At 43.4% G+C, this 22,111-nt stretch overlaps 1 protein-coding gene across 8 annotated transcripts in view; it reads right to left on the reverse strand.

The window, feature by feature from the left end:
• Positions 1-6,275: 6,275 nt before the first annotated feature.
• The window catches only part of IWS1 (interacts with SUPT6H, CTD assembly factor 1), a 40,996-nt gene continuing 25,160 nt past the window's right edge, over positions 6,276-22,111 (reverse strand). For 3 of the 8 annotated variants that reach the window (XM_070423183.1, XM_070423181.1, XM_070423180.1), the window contains exons 6-14: positions 21,115-21,212; positions 19,850-20,000; positions 18,697-18,779; positions 17,349-17,478; positions 16,139-16,256; positions 14,185-14,296; positions 12,786-12,842; positions 11,492-11,603; positions 6,276-6,636 (exon numbers count right to left, since the gene is read on the reverse strand). In XM_070423183.1, the coding sequence (XP_070279284.1) occupies positions 6,505-6,636; positions 11,492-11,603; positions 12,786-12,842; positions 14,185-14,296; positions 16,139-16,256; positions 17,349-17,478; positions 18,697-18,779; positions 19,850-20,000; positions 21,115-21,212 (993 nt within the window). In that variant the 3' untranslated portion in view covers positions 6,276-6,504. Of the gene's footprint in view, positions 6,637-10,889; positions 11,048-11,491; positions 11,604-12,785; positions 12,843-14,170; positions 14,297-16,138; positions 16,257-17,348; positions 17,479-18,696; positions 18,780-19,849; positions 20,001-21,114; positions 21,213-22,111 lie in introns of those variants that run through there. The other 5 variants (XM_070423184.1, XM_070423182.1, XM_070423185.1 and 2 more) reach the window with 4 other exon arrangements.

Genomic DNA, 22,111 nt, shown 5'->3' on the forward strand with positions numbered 1-22,111 from the left:
CTTTATGGGTGATACAGGGGCAGAGCACTTGGTAGTTACTCAGACAGTAGCTCCCCTCTCAGGACAGGAAGTCACCATTATTGGAGCTACCGGGACCACAGCTGCAGACTGTCTGCTGGCCCCCACCATGCCACCATTGCTGGCTGGAGGCAAGCGCTTTTTCCCAGTGGGAACAGAGAGAAAAGGACTGCCAGATGAAAATGCTTTTCCCCCCATGCAGGAGCACCTCCACTAGGTCACCTGGGGACCTGCGCCGAGCTCCCTGCCTCCACCTATCGGGCTCCCATCTCCCGCACCCTCGGCTCACCGGGATTGTAATTGCCTCCCATCCCCCGAGGGGTCATTTTGAGTAGGCAGGAGGAGGAAATTTCCCTGTGCCTCCTTGTGCCTCCCTGCACCCCAATGAGACCCAAGGCCTCCTTGGACACTTTTCACCGTGTTCTGTTGGGGGTTTGGGGGTGGGGCTTAAAAGGCAGCAGTTAGAAAAGAAACTCTAACAATTAGAAGGATTTAAAGGAATGAATCGGTCACAGCTGGTAGAGGGTAGCCCAGAAAGTCGTTAACAGTAGGGACACCCCAGAGGAGAAACAGGGCTTAAGGAAAGAAAAGGCCGGCAGCAAACTAGGAAGGAATTAGTATGCCTATTGTAGGAAGTGGGGGCACTGGAAGATAAATAGGACCCCCAAGTTAGTTTCCTGGTGTGTTCTGGAGCAGCCTATTCAGTCTTGACAGAGCCAACGGGACCCGTAACATCTAAGAAGACATCGGTCCAGGAAGCCACTGGACAAACTGCCTTTTTCCTTGGACATCAAAGAGGACTGTGGACCCAAGGAACCCAGGCCCGGACCCAAGGAACCCAGGCCCGGACCCATTCTCCCCTGGCCGCATTCTTCCAACCTGTCCTCTCTCAGATAAATATCTCTTGCAGGAAAGGGCCAATGTGACTTTGCTTACTTGGGGAAATTACGTCTCTTTCCCATGGTTTGGGCAAAAAACACCCCCCCCCCCCCCCCCCCCGGGTTAGCAAGTCATCAAGCTCCTGTAGTAGTCCAATTGCAAGCCACTGCCACTCCAGCTCAGGTTCGGGAATTCTTAGGGGCAGTTGGATACTGGCGTTCGCGGAGATTGCTAAACTGGACTGAAGTGGAACAACGGACCTTTAAGAAGCTAAGGAAGGCTCTCGTCTCAGCACCTGCCCTAGCCTTGCCAGATGTCAGGAAGCCCTTCCACCTCTACGTGAGTGAGGTAAGGGGCATTGCCAAAGGGGTTCTCACCCAGACTCTAGGTCCCTGGAAGAGACCTGTGGCCTATCTGTCTAAGAGACTAGACCCCATGGCTGCAGGGTGGCCATCATGCCTCCGGGCAGTGGCCACCACAGCATTGCTGGTAAAGGAGGCAGATAAGCTGACTTTGGGCCAGGAACTAGCCCTGACAACACCCCATGCTGTGGAAGCCCTCCTTTGAGATGCTCTGAAGAGATGGATGTCAAACACCAGGGTGACCCAGTGCCAAGTTTTTCTCCTGGACCAGCCCTGCATCTGATTCCATACGACATTGGCAATCAACCCTGCCAGCCTGCTCCCAGATGATGATCCAGAGGAGCCATCCATGACTGCATAGAGGTAACAGACGCAGCTCGCCCAGACTTGACAGATGTACTGCTATCATCACCAGACAAGGTACTGTTATGTACAAGATGGGAGCAGTTATGTTCAGGATGAAATCTGGTATGCAGTAGGAGGTGGTAGTTACCCTAGACTGCTCAAGGAAACTGAGCTGCAGACCAAGCTGCCAAGGAAGCCGCCCAAAAACCAGTGGGGCCTTTACAAGAGGAGGAATTGGCAGAGCAGAAGCAAGCTACCAGAGGACCAAATGGTTGGTGGACTCTACCAGATGGCAGACTGTTGGTCCCAGAGGCTCTAGGTCAGACTTTAGTTGCCCAGTTACACCAGGCTGCCCACATAGGTGTCACCAAGACTTCTGAACTTTTGTGAGGCAGGTCACAGGTAAATGCTAAGCAAGGTAAGAGGGTCCCCCTAGGAATTCAGGCCTGGGGGAACTCCCCAGGAGAGCATTGGGAGGTGGATTTCACAGAGATTAAGCCACCGACATCAGGGTATATGTACCTGCTAGTTTTTTATAGAATCTTTCTCGGGATGGGTTTAAGCCTATGCCACCGGGACAGAAACTGCCTATGCCTAGATTGGGGCTGTCAGCAGTTATAGGGTCAGATAACAGCCCCGCCTTGTAGTCAAGGTATCTCAAAGTACAGCGAAGGTCTTAGGCTTAAACTGGAAACTCCACTGTGCATACCGGCCACAGATTCAGGGCAGGTATGAACAGGACTCTAAAAGGATTCTAACTAAATTTATCCCAGAAACTGGTGAAAACTGGACCAACCTCCCGCCTTTGCCTACTTACAGGCCAGGTGTACCCCCAACCGGGAGGGGTTCTCTCCCTTTGAAATCACGTTTGGTAAAACTCCCCCTATCCTGCCCAAAGTTAGGGGAGGAATTAAAAGCTAAAAGTCGTAACCGTTCCTTGCTCAAGTCCTTGCAGGCTCTGCAGTATACCCAGAGAGCCACCCATAAGCTTGTTCGAGACGCCCTGCCAGTGCCACCTCGGACACTGTACATCCTTTCCAGCCTGGGGACTCGGTGTGGGTAAAGAAGTTCACAACCCAAGGACTCACCCCAACTTGGAAAGGACTATACACTGTCGCCCTGCTGACAGCATCCAGACCTGGCTACACCACTCCCAGCTCCTGCACCAGGAAATGGCCTTGATCCTGGCAGCCAGCTGCTTCATCCGTGAGATCCCTAGCCTGGGCTCCACACAAGCCAGGAGGAGGCTCAACACCTGCAGGAGGGGAACTGGACTTCAGTGAGGACAGTACTGAGGGGACCGTGGCACTGGGGCACTTAGTAACTGTAAGAACATTTTTTCCTAGCCAGTGAGAAAGTCCAGGGCCAAGTGGGGCTATATGTGCTAGGGAACAGAAGAGCAGGAACAGAATAGAGAATGCCCCTAAAAGAACTGGGGTGAGTAAATGAAAATTAAATGTACCAAGCTGGCAGTTTAGAAAAATTAATTTGGTCAAACTACTTGTAGTTAGGGGGCAGTACAATCCCCTAACTAGTAAAAATGAGTCCATGATTTGACTCATGTACATAAAACCAGTGGGGAATGAAGTATGGTACCTATTTGCTTTGTTTAACAATGGACAGGTTACTTTGATTTTCTAAATTGTATAAGTCATCCCATTCGATTGAATGCTGTATTGATTGAATGACCAAACCACTGATTGTGATCTTACTGGTTATCGAAGCACATTCTTCTGTACCTGGGAAACAGGACAGCACAATTACCCTAAATTGTTTTAGTGGCCACAGGTGGTGCGTTCCAGTTGACTCAGTGGTCCTAAGACCAGGACAGTGCAATTACTCTAAATTGCCTCGATGGCTCTAGATAATGTGTTTCTATCAACTCAGTGATCCGGAGACCCAGAACTATAATTTAGATAACATGCCTAAGTTTAACCCAGGTTACCCAAAGGCTCAAGATAATGTATTTCTGTCAATTCAATGACCCCGAGACCCGAAACTGTAATTAACATGCTTAATTCTGCTTCTGTAATCTGCTTTTTTGCGAGCCAGGTGCCTCATTCCAAACCCTGGGATGTAATCAGTACCTTTGTGATTTTTGCCTATATAAGTCTGGTTTTGCCACCATCTTATGGCTATGAGATTTGGGAATGTCCCCTCATAGTCCCGGATTGCAATAAATGTGACTCTTTAATTCAACTTCTTGAGGCGTCCTTCTGTGATTCGCGGGGTACATTACAACACCAGGGCTACATTAATCAATACTGCCCCGTTAAGGTATTATTAATCAACTTTGCCCCGTTGCTCCAGCTACTAATATAAACTTGACCCGTACCCTAGACTACCCTCGACCACAGTTGGTTCCATTTCCCCAGTACAAGGGGGGCTTAACTGTAACAAGATTAGTAATATCTTCACATTTTTAAGGATATATTTCAAATAAAATATAAGACATATTTAATTAATAGATTCAAATCTATCCTTTAGATTTTTCATGAGGCAAACTCAGATTAATATTTCAGTATTGTTATTTCAAAATACTTGATATTTAATAATTTTTATTATGTAATTCAGCAAACTCCAGGGTCTTAAGTTACCAAAGGCTTTAGAAATAGAATGTTTAGAGGGGAAGGAGGGAAGCAGGCCTCCAGGCACCTTTGAATTTTAAAACTGTCACATTTTTCCTTAGAGATAACATCTAAGGTTGCTGCTGCGGGAAATGAGACCTGCCCCTTCTATAAAAAAGAGCACAACCAGTCTCCCCTGAGTGCCTGGACCCCCACTGCCAATATACCTATAATCATCACTGAGAAGCTCAACCACAAATCCTTCATTTTAGCTACATCTATTTATTTGTTTTAACAATTTTGAGATTTTGAAGCCGATTATTATTATCCAAGGCATTTTCTTTGGCAAATTCTGTAACAGAGATAACTTAACTTTCAGTGACTTTAATGTTAACCTTGGAATGTGGTCCATTATTATTCAAAAACTACCTATTATTATGGAAACACTAATTTTGTTGCCTAAACCCAGCCTGTATATTTTCCTTGTGTCATTTTTGCCATCTTTTAAAGAAAAACAGTCTTGGGTTTATTCTATAGCATCTGTAGAGATGGGGCTCATATTTAAGAGGCCACCCAAAATTGGGCAGGGGCGCGCCTTCTCTTAAGCTAGCCTTTTCTCTTCCCGGGTACAGAAATCCCAGACGGATCCCTAAATTCTGAGAAATGTCTCATCTACCCAAATTTCAAATGACGGACTGGGAAATAAAAACATGGTGAAAATGAGACTTTTAATGGCACTCTCGGGAGTGGGCGCCCATTTTACAAGACCACCAAAGACTAGGAATTCATGGGCTTGGGCCTTTTTAGTTATCTCTACCTCTCTCTGTCTCCTAGGACATGTACCATCGGCCACGTGTCTCCCCACCCCACATCATATTTGCTCTGGTGAAATTCAGTAAATGGCCTGGCCACCTAGGTTTCTTTTCTTATTAAGTTAAATTAAATTAAATTAAAGGCACGCTTAATAGACAAACAATAAGCAACAAAGACAGATAAAACAACAATCAACGGACAAGCACCCATAACATATAGACAAGACTTAATAAATCAGAGTTCTTTTCATGAATCTTTTCAGATGTTTTACATTTGCCTGGGACTTACAGCCAGAATGCAGCCCGGACAGTGTGGCTCAGTGGTTGAGCATTGACCTATGAACCAGGAGGTCGAGGTTCGATTCCCGATCAGGACACATGCCCAGGTTGTGGGCTGATCCCCAGTGGGCGTATAGAAGGCAGCCGATCATTGATGTTTCTATCTCTCCCTCTCTGAAATCAATAAATACTTTTAAAAATCAAAAGAATGAAAATTTCCCTGACAAGAGACTAAGAAACAAAATTTTGCTGGCAGGTTGTTTTAACTGCAACTAGGATACTGCAGCTCTGACACTAACAACCTGGAATTAGCACCAGACTTCCCAGGTTTAAGGGCCCAGTCCCCACAAGCCTGTGCATTCTAGATGCCAGCTGCTGGTGGAGCCCGTCCCCTCTGGCTGACTGCTTACAAGTATGAGGGTTCCCATGATGCCCTCAGGTTCAAGAATTCACTAAAATGACTCACAGAAATCAGAAAAGCACTGTCTCTATAGTTTTATTATAAAGGATTCAAGTTAGGAGGACCAGACAAATGCTGACACACAGAGGGCGAGGTCTGGGAGGAAACAGCTTCCACACCCTTTCTTGGTGAGATCAAGGCACTTCGCCATCTCAGCACATCAGTACGCTCACCAATCGGAAAGCTCCGCTGCGCTTTGGTGGCTGGGGCCATTTAGGCACGATGGTCAAGATCAACCAATGCGACTGAACGGCTACTCAGAATTCAGCACCTTGCAGGTCAGGCCTGCCCGAAGTCCCAACCCTCCACAACAGAGCTCTGAGGTCCTCCTGGTGACTTGACCCATCCTAAAGCCACAGAGGGGCTCACCACAAGTCACCTCATTAGAATCACAGACATTCCCATCAGCCAGGAAACCGAAAGGCTTCTGATATGACAATAGGCAGGGCTGAACTTCGAAAGATCACAAACCACTGTCATGGCTAAGATTCTTTCACTCACCGAGAACCAATTTGCACCCCTAGTGAGCCTCTAAGACAATGAAGAGACAGTCTCCCAAAACCAGACTGGATTTTATTGTGAAGTCTCTAGAAGTGGGACTAGTATTCCTCTGTACAAAGCCCACACCAATGGTTTTAAGTACACGGAGAGAAATGCAAGTGCTAGGACAATATTTGATACAAGCTGAACCATTTACAGATACACTAAAAAAATTTAAAATATTGTCTTTCTCCACAGAGTCCATTGCGCATTTCCTGGCGCAGGATGGGGAGCCAAGAAGGTCACAAAGGCATTTTGTTGCCCTCGATGCTGATTTTGACCGCGTGTGCAGATCTGCTTTTTTTCCTGATGTCTGTGAACTTCCTCATCTGCTTATCCAGCCGACTGATGCCCTTCTTGGAGGTCCCCTGAAACTGAAAGTGGGAGGGAAATTCAAGAGCCATCACTGAAACACATGCCCCTAGATTAGCTTCCATCTCCGTTCATCGGAAAGTCAGCAGTCAGGAGAGCTCCCAGCTCGGGAATAACCAGACATGCTGTGGTGACTTCCGGAGCAGGAGAGCAAGGGTCCCAGAATGTTAGAAAACACAAGACACCCTCCGTGCAGAGTAATTCTGTCTGTGCCTTATGGGTAAATTTTGTCTCAGTCCATGGAAATCTCCTCGATGAATGAAAGGAGGAAAAATAGAAACTATAATCCCCAATTCCATCAGATTACATTTTGCCTGTATGCTTTTCCCTTTCAAAAACTAAAGTGGAGTTGATCACTTGACAGATGCACCTTCACACAGAGCTGGGAAAAGGAGAGTCATCCGAGGAAAAGCTGTGAGTATAATGGCTGGGCCAGAGGGTCAGCAAGGCAAACCCGTGAAGTGGAGCTCTGGCTCCACACCTGGGGGAACCCCTGCTCTGCTCAGCAGGTTCTGTGACCCTGGGCAGGTCACGCCTCGGGTCGGCACTGCTCTCAGGACTGCTGGGAGACGTAAATGAGAAAATACCGTCAGCCAGAAGGACAGAGCTGGCACAGAGCCAGTGCTCCAAATGTCACCATGACAATGACTACTACTGCTTGCAATCAATTAGATTTAGGTTTAACAAGTATATCTGACACAAAAAGAAAAGAAAATTAAGTCAATCCAAGGGGTTTCTTATTTCTTATATCTCTTCCTGCTTGTCCTTTATGTCTAAAGGTTTGGTTATTACTTTTATATTTTGTTTTAAAAAGATGTGGCCTCTTAGAAATCGACACCTTTTAGAAGTGCTAAAAAGGTCTGCCATTTATGTCGAAGATCGGGGTGAACTCTTCTTGCTGACTCTAGGGTTGCTAACAATTCCAACCTCTAAGAATCTGAATGGTTAAAGAGAGGTGGGTTTTCCTAATTCCGCCCCTCCTGCCCATGCTTACAAGAAAGTCACCCGGAAGCTCAAGGCAAAGCTGCTAAAGGAAGGCAGGGCCTGGGAGGCGCTCCAGGGTCAGTGCTGGTGTGCGAAGCTCCTGAGCCGGGAGCCTCCCCAGTCGCTATCCTACCTCTGGACTCAAAATCCACACTCAAGCACAAAGCAAGAAACTCTACAGAGTTTGAACATCCCTGAATCAGAATCATGCTGATCACCAACCCTAGATTTTCTAGGAATATCCCAATTCTAAATATTACTTCATATCAATCTGAATATGTGGCACTAATACTAATTAGCATACAAATTCACTATCAGACGAGAAAGAGCTGTGCTACCATCTCTCTACTGAATACCCCCTTGGGGGAAGAGAGATGGAGGGATGAAGAGAGGGGACTTTTGAACATCAGCCATGTGACCTTGGGGTTTTGTCTTCAGATTTCCTGAAGAGGCCCAAGTATCTGACTTCCTTTCAGACAATGTAACCTGATTTACATACTTGCAGTGAGTCCACACTGGAAGTCTTACCTGCTCAGATCTCTGCCAACTACCCAACTGCCAGCAGCTCTCCACACCAGCCTGGATTTCTCCTTGCTCACTCCCAGATCTCCTCTAGGGTCTGAGCCCCCATCCCAGCGACTGAAATGCACACCCACGTCATACTGAGCTCCCCCTAGTTACAGCTTGGGAGGCTGGTTGCTGCCAGCTGCCCTTACCCCAAGCCTGAACTCACACAGAGCACTGTGGCTAACACACTAAATTCAATGAGCTAGTCTCTGATTCATCAACTCTACACCACTTCCTTTGGACGGTAAAAGTGCAATGCACTGGTGAACACTTTTATCACAGTTTTACCAGTGAAAAACCAAGTAGCCTAAAAGATTAGCAAGATGGGTTTGCTTAAAAAAATTATGGTACAACTATATTCTGACACAATGTCACTAAAAAGAATTTTTACCATGCTAAGCCAAAGACAAAACCCAACAAGGAATACAATATGATGAAGATTTTGCTTAAGAGTTCAAAAACCCAAAACCAACAATCATGTTTATGTATGCATTTAGAAAAGACCAAAAAGTAACTCAAAATGTTAATGTTAAGGTGCGGTGGATTTACGAGTGACAATTTTCTCTGTACTTTCTCTTCTTAAAAGTTTACATAAAAGCATGTATTGCTTTTGTCATTTTAATGTTATTTAAAAGCACTACATGGCATAAACTAACATATAAACATACAATGTAGTGTAGGCTACTGCATTATTTAGGAGGAAAAATCAGAAACTATAGAAGTGAATAAGCAAATTACATTTTCACATGATACACTACTCTGCAGCCATTATAAATGATAAATCTATAAGGTGATTTAAGGAGAAGTGATCAAAATTACATATAGCATAATTTTAATTAAAATAGCAATAGAAAAAAGGCAAAAAATATAACAAAGTGCTTTTGAATAGTGAGTGCTTTTTCTCTGCACTACATCTACGTATTTTCTACAATTATAACAAGAAAAAACTAAGCTTGAAGCATTATGGGAGATATATTTAACACACCAAACTATTATCAATGGTGACTTAGAGGAAGGGCAGGACTTTGGAAACAGGGTTATTCTGTAGTGTTTAATGTTTATTTATATAACTTCAAAAATAAAAATGACATTCAGGAGTGGGTAAAAGTAGGCTTACAGTTGTGAGTACACAAAACAGACTTTATTTTTGTATTATCATTTACCCATTATTGTATTATCTTCCATTCGAACAACTGTAAGCCTACTTTTGCCCACCCCTGTATGGACAAACACTTCCATTTGACAGCCATTGCCTCACTCCACTTGTCTTCGTGCGCAATGTTCTGTGTGAATACTCATTAGTGCTGGTGCAATGTGAGGCCCGAGGGAACATGCAGGAACCCCTCCTGAGCAGGGAGACAGTCACGTGGCTTAAGGACAATGAACTGAAAAGTAAAATGAGGCCACCAGCCCCCAAACATGTATTTTTTCAAGAGCTCCAAAAGCCAGACTCAGGCCTAGATAAATGCCGACACCTCATGACCTTGGGATTGTTGAGGATGAAGGAAAGGAACTGCATTAGAAGTTCCCTCTCCTCACGCTGGCCACCTGTCTGCTCTAGCAGAGGCTGGGTCACCTCCTCCCACCAGCTCCTCAGCCACAGGGAAGGAAGGCGGGACCAGAACCATCAACAACAGCAGAGGGGCGCATCCCCCCAGGACGAAAGGCAGGCTTCCAAAGGAGGGGGTCACACAGATCGCTTAAGACATTCCCTTTGCCACACTGTAATTCTCCACTCTCACCAAGGCCTGTGTTGGGGAAGAGAAAATAGGAGAGACAGGGATAAAAAGAGGGAAGAGGCAGTGAGAAAAGTTAAGCTAAAAAGAAGCAGGAATGTGTGTGTGTGTGTGTGTGTGTGTGTGTGTGTGTGTGTGCGCGGTGGGGGGGTGGAGGCGGGCAGGAGTGAAGGGATATCGAGGAGCATCGATATGGATAAAAGAAAAAACGGGCAGGAATTATAGATGAAGAAGTTCATGGCCCTGAACTACTGTTCTTCTACCCGTTATTTATTCTAACAAATAAGAAAGTAGGCTTTGTTTAGACATTAGCTTCACAACAAAGTGAACTGGCAGAAAGGTGAGTGTAAATCATGGAAGTAGCTGCCAAGGTGGGGACATGGAGAAGTCACAGGAGGCACCAGCACACTCAGACTGTCCAGAATACACTGCGGTGAAGGCGCTCTGTCACTCTCAGAGCGCGGCAGGTCAGTGAGACCGGCTTCATGAAAGTTCCGAAGTCTATTTCCAACCACATATCAAATATATAGTCATCAAATTTATCTCTTAAATAGTGTCAGGCTTTATGCCATGAGTCCTCAAATGCATGTTGCTGAGCCACTGACAGTAGCAAAAGAAGCCACATCCCTCCCACCAAGAAGTTACTAACTGGTTTCTATGCCTGTAACACAGACCACTAACAAAGTCCTTTTAATAAAAATGGGCACAGTCAAGACCAAAATGCTTCCCAGGGAAGTGACTGTCTGTGGGTCTCTAGGGTGCCAGTAAAGGAGGAGTCCACTTCCATGTCAATTTCCAGATGTCCAGGAAGACCTCAATGTCACTCAGTGCCTGTTAGGGTCATTACTTCAGAAACTAAAAGTGGGCCTGGCCTTGTCTGGCTAAGCAAACACACACACACACACACGTCCTCACTTCAGCTACTGACAATTCAAGCACATGCACAGAGCACGCCTCCTTGGGGATACCTCCTGGACACTCTCTGGCAGGGCCAGGCCTACAGGGGCATCCTGTTGCCTTCAATGCTGAACTTGACAGCACGGTGCACTCTGCTGAGTCGTTTCTGTTCGGCAAACCGCCTCTTATGCTTTTCCAATCGGTTTAGGCCCTTTTTAAGAATACCAGGCTAGAAAGAACGGTTGGAATGGAGAATAAAAGAGGATTACTGAAAAGCAATGAAGATCACTGAGCAGTATTTACAGTGATGGCAGAGGAAGTGTCTACTCTAAATATTTCACAACAGAATTACTTAAAACAGTGGAGAGGAAGGAAGGGGACACTGTAGAAGCAGGTGAGTTCTGATTCTCATAGTTAAAAAAAATGACCGTATCAGAACACTAGGTCCAAGATTTGGTTGAAATAAAGGGATAAATAAGAAAAATCTTGACTTGATAATGTTACTTTAAGTCTGAAGTAAAGCTCATTAGCAACACGTGGCTTGGCTGGATAGAAGAGCAGAGAACAGCTCTCTTGAAATCAGATAAATCTCAAGAGCAATTATTCAACATGAACTAAAAGATAAAATAGTAATTGGCATGAGATCCACCTTGCTGTTCCCCTGCTTGCTTACCCTGGACGACTCCATTTCCACATTCCACTTGGGCCTGACAACATAGTCCTTGTTTGAGGGCATTGGCACCCTCGCGCGGGCACAGAATCCAGGATCTCCAGGTCTGAGGGCCCTGAGAAGAGCATGTTTTATGTAGCAACCACGTCTGGGCCCATCCCATTCAGATAAACACCTGTTTCAAGCCTCCTCTGCCCTCCCAAGGTTACCCCCCGCCCCACCCCCGTCTCAGCTGGCCTCCTCCTCACTCATATTTCTGCACGGACTCCTCAGCTTCCCTTCCAGGGCCTGCTTCCTCCTCTCTTTTTAGTGAACACCATCATCTCAGCTACTTAGGTTAAAATTCTGGTTGGTGTCTTCAAATCTAGCCAGCTCCTCCCCGACTAAGTCACCTACTCCTTGCAATTTGGCCCCTGCAAAGCCTTCTCAACCTTCTCTTTCCCCACAGCCTTCTCAGTTTAACCATGCGCTGCCTTCAGTTCCTCCCCTCCAACCCGTCCTACACACACCAACATCAGCATCCAAATCAAATCTGATGACTTCATGTCCTTGCTCAAAAGCTTTCTATGGAAGCACAGAGAAGTGAAAAGTCTTCATCTAGATTTAAAGCTGTTCAAAATTTGGTCCAAATCTACACTTCCAACCTTATCTTCTAGCATCTCAGGCACCACCTACTAGCCAACCACTCCAGTCCAACTGCCATCCCTAAAATAGGTCTTGCACACGCTTACCCCACATCCTTTCTTAAGCCCTCCCTTTATCTATAATCCCTCTAAAAACTTTTTGAGAGCATGGACTATTTTAAATTCAATTTTGTATTTCCAGAGCTTAATGCAGAAGTCTAGGACATAGCAAGCAGCAATAAAATCTATGTTATTATCTTTTAAGACTACTGCCTTAAAAAAAATTGTTTCCAGAGAGAGGAAGGGAGAGAGGCAGGGAGGCAGAGGTAAGAAACACTATCGGCTGCCTCCTGCACTCATCCTGACCGGGGATTGAGCCCACAAACTGGGTATGTGTCCTGACCGGAAATCAAATCTGCCACCCCTTGGTATATAGGACAACACTGAACCAACTGAGCTACACCGGCCAGGGCTAAAATCTTCACTGAATGAACTATTTCTCAATCTTCCTTATATCCTCCAGAGCACCCAATACAATGCTTTGTGACTATGCAATGAATGTTAAACTGAAAAATCATCTCTTGTCAATGTGAACATACATCATTTCATTTGCTATTTTAAAACGAAGCAGCAAACAGAACAAGAAAGAAATAAAACTAATACAAAGTTCTTACTTCTCCTCTCCTGTCAGCACCTTTTCCAGATCTCTTCGGGGTGTCTGACCACCAGTGCTGGGAAAAAAGTAATCAATGAAATATTAGGAATGTTAAAATCTTATCCTATATAATAAAGAGCTAATATGCAAATGTCGTCAGGCCCTCATGCCGGCATGGCTCTGACACTCAACACTGGGGAGAGACGAATGGGGACCAGCCAGGCTGTGGCCCGGGAGAGGGACAAGCCGCCCGCCCATGGTCCCGGGTGCCAGTGGCTGCGCCTGCGGCCCGGGAGAGGGACAAACTGCCCGCCCTGCGGTCCTGGGCACCAGCGGCTGCACCTGCAGCCCAGGAGAGGGACAAGCTGCCTGCCCCGTGGTCCCAGGTGCCTGCGGCTGTGGCCCGGGTCCCAGGTACCTGTGACTGGCTGGAGGGAATCCTGGGTCCCAGGTGCAGGGCGAGGCAGAGACGGTTAGGGGCCATCAGGCCAGCAGGGGAGAAGTTAGGGACTATCAGGCAGGCAGGCAGAGGGGTTAGGGCAGCCGTGGGCAAACTACGGCCCTCGGGCCGGATCCGGCCCGTTTGAAATGAATAAAACTAAAAAAAAAAAAAAAAAAAAAGACCGTACCCTTTTATGTAATGATGTTTACTTTGAATTTATATTAGTTCACACAAACACTCCATCCATGCTTTTGTTCCGGTCCTCCGGTCCAGTTTAAGAACCCATTGTGGCCCTCGAGTCAAAAAGTTTGCCCACCCCTGAGTTAGGGGCAATCAGGCAGGCGAGCAGTTAGTAGCCGGCGGTCCCGGGTTGCGAGAGGCAGTCGGACATCCCGAGGGGTACCGGATTGGAGAGGGTGCAGGCCGGGCTGAGGGACACCCCCCCCCCCCCCGCACTAATTTCGTGCACTGGGCCTCTAGCAACTTTGTAAGAAAAAAGAGCAAAGTGGAACATCAAAGTTAGACCACAATTAAGTCCTTTACAATCGAAAAATAATTCTTAATCTTGCACACCAGGTTTCATTATGGGTGAATGGTGACTGCCATGGATACAACTGTACCAGTTTATTGATACAAACTGAACCAATATTATCTTTTTCTCCTAAGAATTTGTATACGGGACTGAGAAGGACAGTTTTTTCTGCAAGTGGCCAGAACAAAAAAAGCGGCCTCCAGAACTGTGGCAGAGGCCACACTCCACCAGATCAAGCCAGAAGTCTGGGAGGGTGTGGGCCTTCACTTACACACTATCCCACAGAAATTAAGAGGGTATTGTGAGCTACACAGACACATCAAGCCGAGAGGAAAGACAAAATCCTATCATCTTAGCAGGTTTCCTAATGATCTTATTTACAAAAACGCCAAGTTACTGTAACAATAACATCGACTCCACTTCCTCATACCTGTTCCCTCATACCTGCTCATTCTTCGTCGCTGAGGCATTTGCTCTAGGTCTCTCTGCTCCCTCTCTTCTCTCGTCATGCCTTTGTAATTTGAGGTAAGACCAAATATAGGCCGAGACCATTCATCTGTAACCAGGAAAACGCAATTATTTAGTACACGGAGTTGCATTCCTCCTACCATGTCTTGAAATAGTCACACTCTAGTGTTATGCTATATTCTAGGTATTTAGAATATTCTTTCCTTAAAGATACCATTATCTCAGGACCATTCATAGGATAAACGCAGCCTAATACCAACATTACAAGTAGCTCCAGTTGATTCAGAAAATTCAGTATTAAAAGGTCATTTAAACCTATAATCACCAGCTGTTTGAGAGTAATTCCTGACCCACTTTAACAGTCAACAAGTTGTATTGTCATTTCATAAAAACAGTCTAATTTCTAATTTACTATATTCAAAATGAGAAAATCTGGCTCGGCAGGCATGGCTCAGTGGTTGAGCATCGACCTATGAACCAGGAGGTTACAGTTCAATTCCCAGTCAGAGCACATGCATGGGTTGAGGGCTTGATCCCCAGTGGGGGGTGTGCAGGAGGCAGCCGACCAATGATTCCTATCATTGATATATCTCTCTCTCTCTGCCTTCCTCTCTGAAATCAATAAAAATATTTTTAAAAAAGAGAAAATCTTGAAATTCTTCTACTTTCTCATTCTAAAAAATGTTCCCTTGTTACTTGTTAAAATGGTCTAAATCTTTATAAAAATCATATTTTAACAGTGCAGCTTTAGGGTCTGTACTCCATTAAATCTAAGAAAGCTGCTAGGATGAACACGAAAAAAAGTACTACAGGCCCATTGATTAATTAGTAAAAGTCCAAAGGTGCTTTTATTTTGAAACATGATGTAGACTATTGTTGCATTTAATATACTATTAAGTGTTGTCAAACTAATAAGAAAGCAATAGTCTCAGAGGAGGTGGTCTAACTATCTTTGAAAACTGACCTGCCAGCCCTTCCCCTGGATTCAGAATCACGTTGATAACAAGTAGTGAGTATTATTTTTTTAGTGTAAAGGACTCAATCACTGGGAATATTCTGCTTTTCTCAGTCTAGGGCAAAAAAAGGGTCGGGAAAGACTGCACAAAAGCATCGAAAGTTTATTATTTAATAGGTAGTAAATTACAGATTATTAAACAAGATCAAAGATATAATAGTTCTCTGGTATATTAAAAAATTTAAATTTCCCTAAAAACTTCTGATACTCTTAAAAAATTCAATAGAAAAATAACTACTATCTTCAGAAGTAGTTGTTTTTTCAGTCTAGTTTGGAAGTTTAAAAATTCCTTCCCAATATGGACCACAGCAAGAGTCAAGGAGAATGATGAAAATGCTCGCTTTTCATTCTTAAAACGGAAGGATTTTATAAACATTACAGCAACTGATTAGATGGAGGCTTGGAAGACCACTATAAAAGTAACAACAGCAGCAGCAGTGGCTAACGTTTCCTGAGGAGTATACATGTGTGTGTGAATATCTATGGCTTTGTATATACTCTCTCATTTAATCTTTACAAAAAACCCAAAGCAAGCACCCATTTTACAGAGGAGAAAACCAGGGCCTAGAGCTGAAAGCAGGAGCCTAAGGATGTGCAGTAAGGTAGGTGGTGAATCCAGGATTTGAAACCAGGAATGACTAATGCCAGGACCAGCATTCCAGTGCCTCGCTCACGACCTGCTCTTGGTCCATGATTAGAAAATGCATCATTTTACTTGCTGTACTTAATATTGAATTATATACTTAAATATACTGAGAAGCATTTTCAGTGTAAAAGTAAAAAATCTGGTACCTATAAGAAGGTACCAAACATTTTTTCTACTCCACTTATATTGATTCTTTTTCAATATATATTGGTACAAATACAGTTACCTTCTATAAATCCATAAACACAACAAAAACCAAATGTACATACTGATGAGTTTTCCTGCCATGTCCTTGTTGGACCGTGACTCCTTGGGATGTTTGTAGAGATACATCACTGCTCGTCCGATCCCACTGTGCTTCAGGGTCTCTTGGCTCACACTGGGCAGCTGAGGACATAAGCACGTGCACACAACATGAATCACGCAGAACTGGGAGTCCTGCCCATCTATTCTAGAGGAGCCTCTGAGATCTGGCTCATTCACAATAGGATAAGTAACAAAAAAACCTCCATTTTCAGGATCTACAGATACTGAACACAAAGGTATTTTGTGTTCAGATCAAGAGTTGAGAGTTCAGCCCTAACCGGTTTGGCTCAGCGGATAGAGTGTCAGCCTGCAGACTGAAGGGTCCCAGGTTTGATTCTGGTCAAGGGAATGTACCTGGGTTGCGGGCACATCCCCAGTAGGGGGCGTGCAAGAGGCAGCTGAATCAATGTTTCTAACTCTGTATCCCTCTCCCTCTCCCTTCCTCTCTGTAAAAAATCAGTAAAATATATTAAAAAAAAAAAAAAAGAGTTGAGAGTTCAGTATTAGTGCTGCGTCCAAGTAAAACTTAACAACGTGAGAAAATGTGAACTACGCATTCTCAGAGGTTAACCGTTTAATACAAGATGTAGCACAGGCCCAGAATCAAATAGATCTAAGTCTGAACCCAAGCACAGCCATCTGCAAGCAATGTGACCTTGGACAAGTCATTTAACTTCCCTGAGTCTTTACGTCCTCATCTGTAAATGGAGACAACACACCCACCTTGCAGGCTTGTGGTGAGGAGTAAGAACAACTAGCACACAGGTTTCTCGAGGATCCCCTTAGAAGCTATGTTGCTTGCCCCAGGGGTCACAGCCACGTCAAAGTGGCCCAGCGGAAGATTCTAATGCAGGCTTATCTCTGAAGTTGGTGTTTTCACTCTGTTCCCCGCCCCCGCCCCCCCCAACATGCCCACTGCTGTACTACTCTACACAGAAACCACAGCTCCTCCAGGATCTTTCCTTCAATGCCAGATTCACATGAAGTTTATCAGGGCCGCCTTCATTTATGCTCATTTTATTTTGCTATGTTCCTAAAAACATACTGAATAAAACCCTTCTTCTGGCAGAGAGAACACATAAATACAAGGTAATATAAATATAGAGGTTGCAATAACACAAACCACATTAAATAATTAATGATGCGCGAACAATCAGATCATCTGGCTCTAACCTCTTGTAGAATCTTCAACAGCTCCTCTCGAATCTTTAGTGCTGGCAAACTCCTGTCTGGGAGAGGTGAGAGCCATTCTTTGATGGCAGACATCACACCACTGTCAATAAATGTTTCTTTAAGGTCCTGCCTGAAATAATAATTACACAAAGAAGTCAAGTCTATACATGTTGACTCTACTATAGCTTCCTTTGATTTTCTTATGTATTTAGTGATGCTTTCAGAAACCCTCCCACAGAGTCAGCCTGCACTCATGTTTACTGTGCCCTATTCACAGACTTCAAAGCAACAGGACATTTAGTTCCTATTTTCACAAACACACTTGACAGGCAGATGATTTGTTCAAAACAAAACAAACCCAAACTACACAAGTCAGGTTAATGTTAATATAAATGATACAGTCAGAATAATTAGCTCCAATTATTACAACTATAAAATTAATGCTTAATCTGTCAGGATAGTGATTCTGAAACTGTTTTGGGTGAAAGAAAACTCAGAATTATGCAAGACACCAGGAGGAAAGCATTTGCGTGGCAGGAAAAGTATGCCAATGAATTACTGACATTTAAATTTCATTTTCTGTACTAGAGTCAAGTAAGTTAACAGACACCATGACACTATCAGGGGAGCGATTTTCTAGTAGGAAGTCCTAGGTTCAAGGTGAAATCAAGACTGTTCAGGCATCGCCCTGGCTGGTTTGGCTCAGTGAATAGAGCGTTGGCCTGCGGACTGAAGGTTCCTGGGTTCGATTCAAGTCACATGCCCAGGTTGCGGGCTCAGTTCCCATTGGGGGGTGTGCAGGAGGCAGCTGATCAATGATTCTCTCTCATCATTGATGTTTCTATCTCTCCCTTTCTCTTCCTCTCTGAAATGAATAAAAAAATGTATTAAAAAATTATTCAGGCACCTCAGCAAAACAATGAAAGACCTTGCTAACAATGATTCATCAAGAAAAGACCCTTATTCCAGAAATACCAATGACAGTTCATGACAGAACAGGCCACATCAGCCGTGCACGGTATGTGCTTCACTCCCCCATAATGTGCTCTGTTCACACTGGGAAAACAGCTGTACATTTACCAGGCTGAAAACTGTCTATAAAGAACAATATTAGTGGTTTCCATGTTTTTCTTTCATTAATATCAGTTAGCTATCTGTTCCATTTGCATCAGGAATCAAGGTTTAAAAGAAATTTGTGAGACGGTAACATAACTTAGGAAATTCTATTCATTATTACTCTATGAATTGACAGAAGGCAATCATTCTTTAATATCTCTAGAACACCAGTACATAGTTTGACTATCATTCCACTAAAAGGAAAAAACTTTTTCAATAAAACAATACTTACTTCTTAAGGTGCATAACCACAGTAGGTAATAATGTTAATTTTTTCAGTGCTGGCTTTTTTTGATTGTTCAACTGTCTGTCTTCCTATCCAGGAAGAAAAAGATTTAAAAAATAATAAATAAAGCCATTATTAATAATGAATTTCAAGCATTATAATTTAGAGTCTAAAATAAAGCAGCAATTTTCCTGAGAAACTATACTTTTTCCTACAAGAAAGAAAAATTAAGTTAAAAACTGACTTTTGTGTATAGCCCCAAATTCTGTATCTGTCCATGTCAATTAAACCCATACAGCCATTAAAATAGCTTTAACAACTACAAATTGAGAAAATAATTTTAATTCAAAATAGTGGCATAATTGTAAAGTTTTCAGAGTTCATGTAAGGTACAAAATTATACCTGGGAAAATTTGGTTTATTAACAGAAATAACTTTCCAGCTGGGAGGCTTGTATAATAATGGGATGTTATTAAAGGAGAGTTTCAGTATTTACTTGGGCATTTTTTAAATTATGAAAAATTTCAAATTCCACAACAGAAAACAAATAATATACTCCTGTTATGTACATTTTAACAACTAAACAAACATGGTCAGTCTTATTTTAGCTATTTCTCTAGCTATTTCCCCCTCAACCTTGAATTATTTCAAAACAAATCCTAGACACATATCACTGAATGCATAAATACTTCAGAAAGTGTCTCCAAAAGATCAGAACTGGTTTTTAAACATAATAACATAATTTAAAAAATTAGGGCAGAATTTTAAAGCACAATGAGTTAAATGCAATCTCTTAATCAGAGGCAAAAGAATAACATGAGTTTATAACATAATAAACATGAGTGTATGACTTTTTATACGTGAAGAAAAATTAAACTTTGTGGTAAACCAGCCAAACTGGAAAGAAAATCATTCCCCCATAAAATTAGCAAAGCCATTAGGCTAAAAAGGCACATTTTTACTTAATACTTTCGTCTTTTCACTTTTTCTAAACAGGTTACTAAAAAATTAAAATTTTTTCTGTGCTTAAAATTTAGAATAGTAAATGCTTTATTACAAAAAAACAAAGTATCTTAAGTGTAAGCAAGGGCTAAGCTAAAAAACAAAAAGCCATAGACCCAATTAAGTGGGAGAAAGATTAAGCTAGAAGCCAACTCACCTCAGCAGCTTCATTCATCTTGACGATCATGGCGCTCACCACATCGTCTGCATCACTAATAAAAGTACCACCATCACGATTACGTCTGCGCTTACCGCTCATGCTCTTTTTCCGCTGCAACATCATCTCAAAATCCGACAGAAAGTCCATACTAAGCAGTAACACAAAAATCAAGTGATATACAAATTGCCTTTTAAATACACATTTCCTTTGATCACAGTTAACCAATTTTCTTAATTGTAATTCAATGGAGAATTCTCTTCAAGTACCACAAGTACCTCTAACTTGCCTTTACAAGAGCATGTGATCCTGGGTTTTATGTTCAACCTCTATACTACCCCAATTGTTACACACTAAGCTTTTCATACACTATGTTAACACTTGCATGTATCAGCTTGAGAAAGAACATTTCCAGTTCCAAGTTCTTGTTCAGGGGGTACTGCCTGCAGTTCCATGGTTCAGTTATGGCTGCACTGACTTCTGGGGGAGATACAGTGGTGTTCACTCATTTGGGTGTTTTGTCTTCCATAGCATAAGTAGAAAAAAAAAATAAACCGCTGCTTTGCAGTGGTACAGCTCAAAACTTAATGTCACTGAGATGAAGGTGGATATCTACAGACTTGCTAAGAGCCTCAAAGCTTTATGGCTTTCCCCTAAATCATTACGCTCAAAGAGGAAGTTAACTTGCTCTCTGCCACTGTCATATAAATGAGATGTGATTTATATGTTATATGATAATTTCCAAAGGTATTACCAAGCTCCTTCAGCATGTCACTAGGAATTAAAAAGGGAAATATTTTTTAAAGCATTATCTTTACAACTGTAAACAGCAGCTAATGAATCATTCTGTTTGGCACTTTTCAAGATACCAGATTGTTCTGAACAGATTAACAGAAGTATGTGAAATACAATCAAGTAATATTTTGCAATTAAGACTTTAGCATTATTTCCATCAGGACACCAAAATCAATTTTTCTTCTAAAAGCACATTTTTTTGGTAAGAGTTTATTTGGTGAGATATAAATGAAGAGCCTGGCACCATAAAACTCCACAAATTACTACAGCTGAGCACAGGGCAAATGAAAGAAAAATAACAAGAGCAAATCGTTTACGAACAGCACTGTAATTAAACAGAAGGGAGAAAAAAGGAACAGATCCCTTCCTATACCTAATCAGAAGCCAAAGTAAGAAAAAACGAAGTTTGATAGCCTTTACCTTCATTTTTATAGTCTCTTTAAAAAATTCCTTTTAAATAAAAGACTTACTGTTTTCCTCTCTTTATGTTATCATCAGAATCTGAATCTTCAGCTTCTTTTACCTGTGTTTCACTTTTTTCTTCTTCCAAATCTTCTTGGTTAAAACCCTAAAAGCAGGGTATATTGCCAGTTATCACAACCACATTACAGATTTTCTTCTGTGTAACTGCTCTTACTTTTTTGTACTTTAACTGCAATACATTCACAAAGAATGAAAATTAAATAGGTATCAAAAGGTATATAGCAAAAAAGCTCCCTCCCAGCCTAGTCATTAGTGTTACTACGCTTTCTTGTGTCTCCTTCTAGTTATAGTCATTTATACAAGCACTTCTACATGTTATACTTACTCCTTTTATTATACAAATGGCGGCATACTACTACACACACTAGGTATAGTATATCATCATGCACTTTCCACATCCTATATAATAAAAGTGTAATATGCAAATTGTCCCCTCGACCAGGAGTTCAACCACTTGCTATGCGCTGACCACGAGGGGGTGGCGTGGAACATGTTGGGCATCGGCGACGAGACGCAGGGAGCAGGCAGCAGTGGAGGCGCTGCCAGCTCCAATGGGCTTCCGGGTGAGCCGGGCTGCAGGAGCTGGGATCGCAGGGGTCGGTCAGGCTCCCCATGGGTTTGCGCAGGAGCCAGTCTGTGAGGCCGGCTGGCCAGGAGAGCACATTGCCCGCCCACAGGCCCATGCTGCGGCCCAGCCCATGGCATCTGGTTGCACCCACTACATCTCTGCGAGGGGACTCGGGTGCCGTGATTCATGTGGAGGGAGTTGCGCAGGGGCCTGGGGGCTCAGGTGCTGCCCAGGGCCCAGAGGTCAGGTGTGGGACCTACCCTTCCATGCCAGACGCTTATGCTTTAATCGCCAGCCAGGCCAAGGGACCAAACCCTTGCACAAATTTGGTGCACCAGGCCTCTAGTATAATAAAATCTGGAGACTAAGTCCTATCAGCATAAAGCAACCTCGTTCTTTTGAAGGCTTGGCTATTT

This window comes from Myotis yumanensis, unplaced genomic scaffold (genome assembly GCF_028538775.1).
Source record: "Myotis yumanensis isolate MYYU_CA2020_CCGP unplaced genomic scaffold, mMyoYum1.0.hap1 SCAF_8, whole genome shotgun sequence".
Classification (NCBI taxonomy): Eukaryota; Metazoa; Chordata; class Mammalia; order Chiroptera; family Vespertilionidae; genus Myotis; species Myotis yumanensis.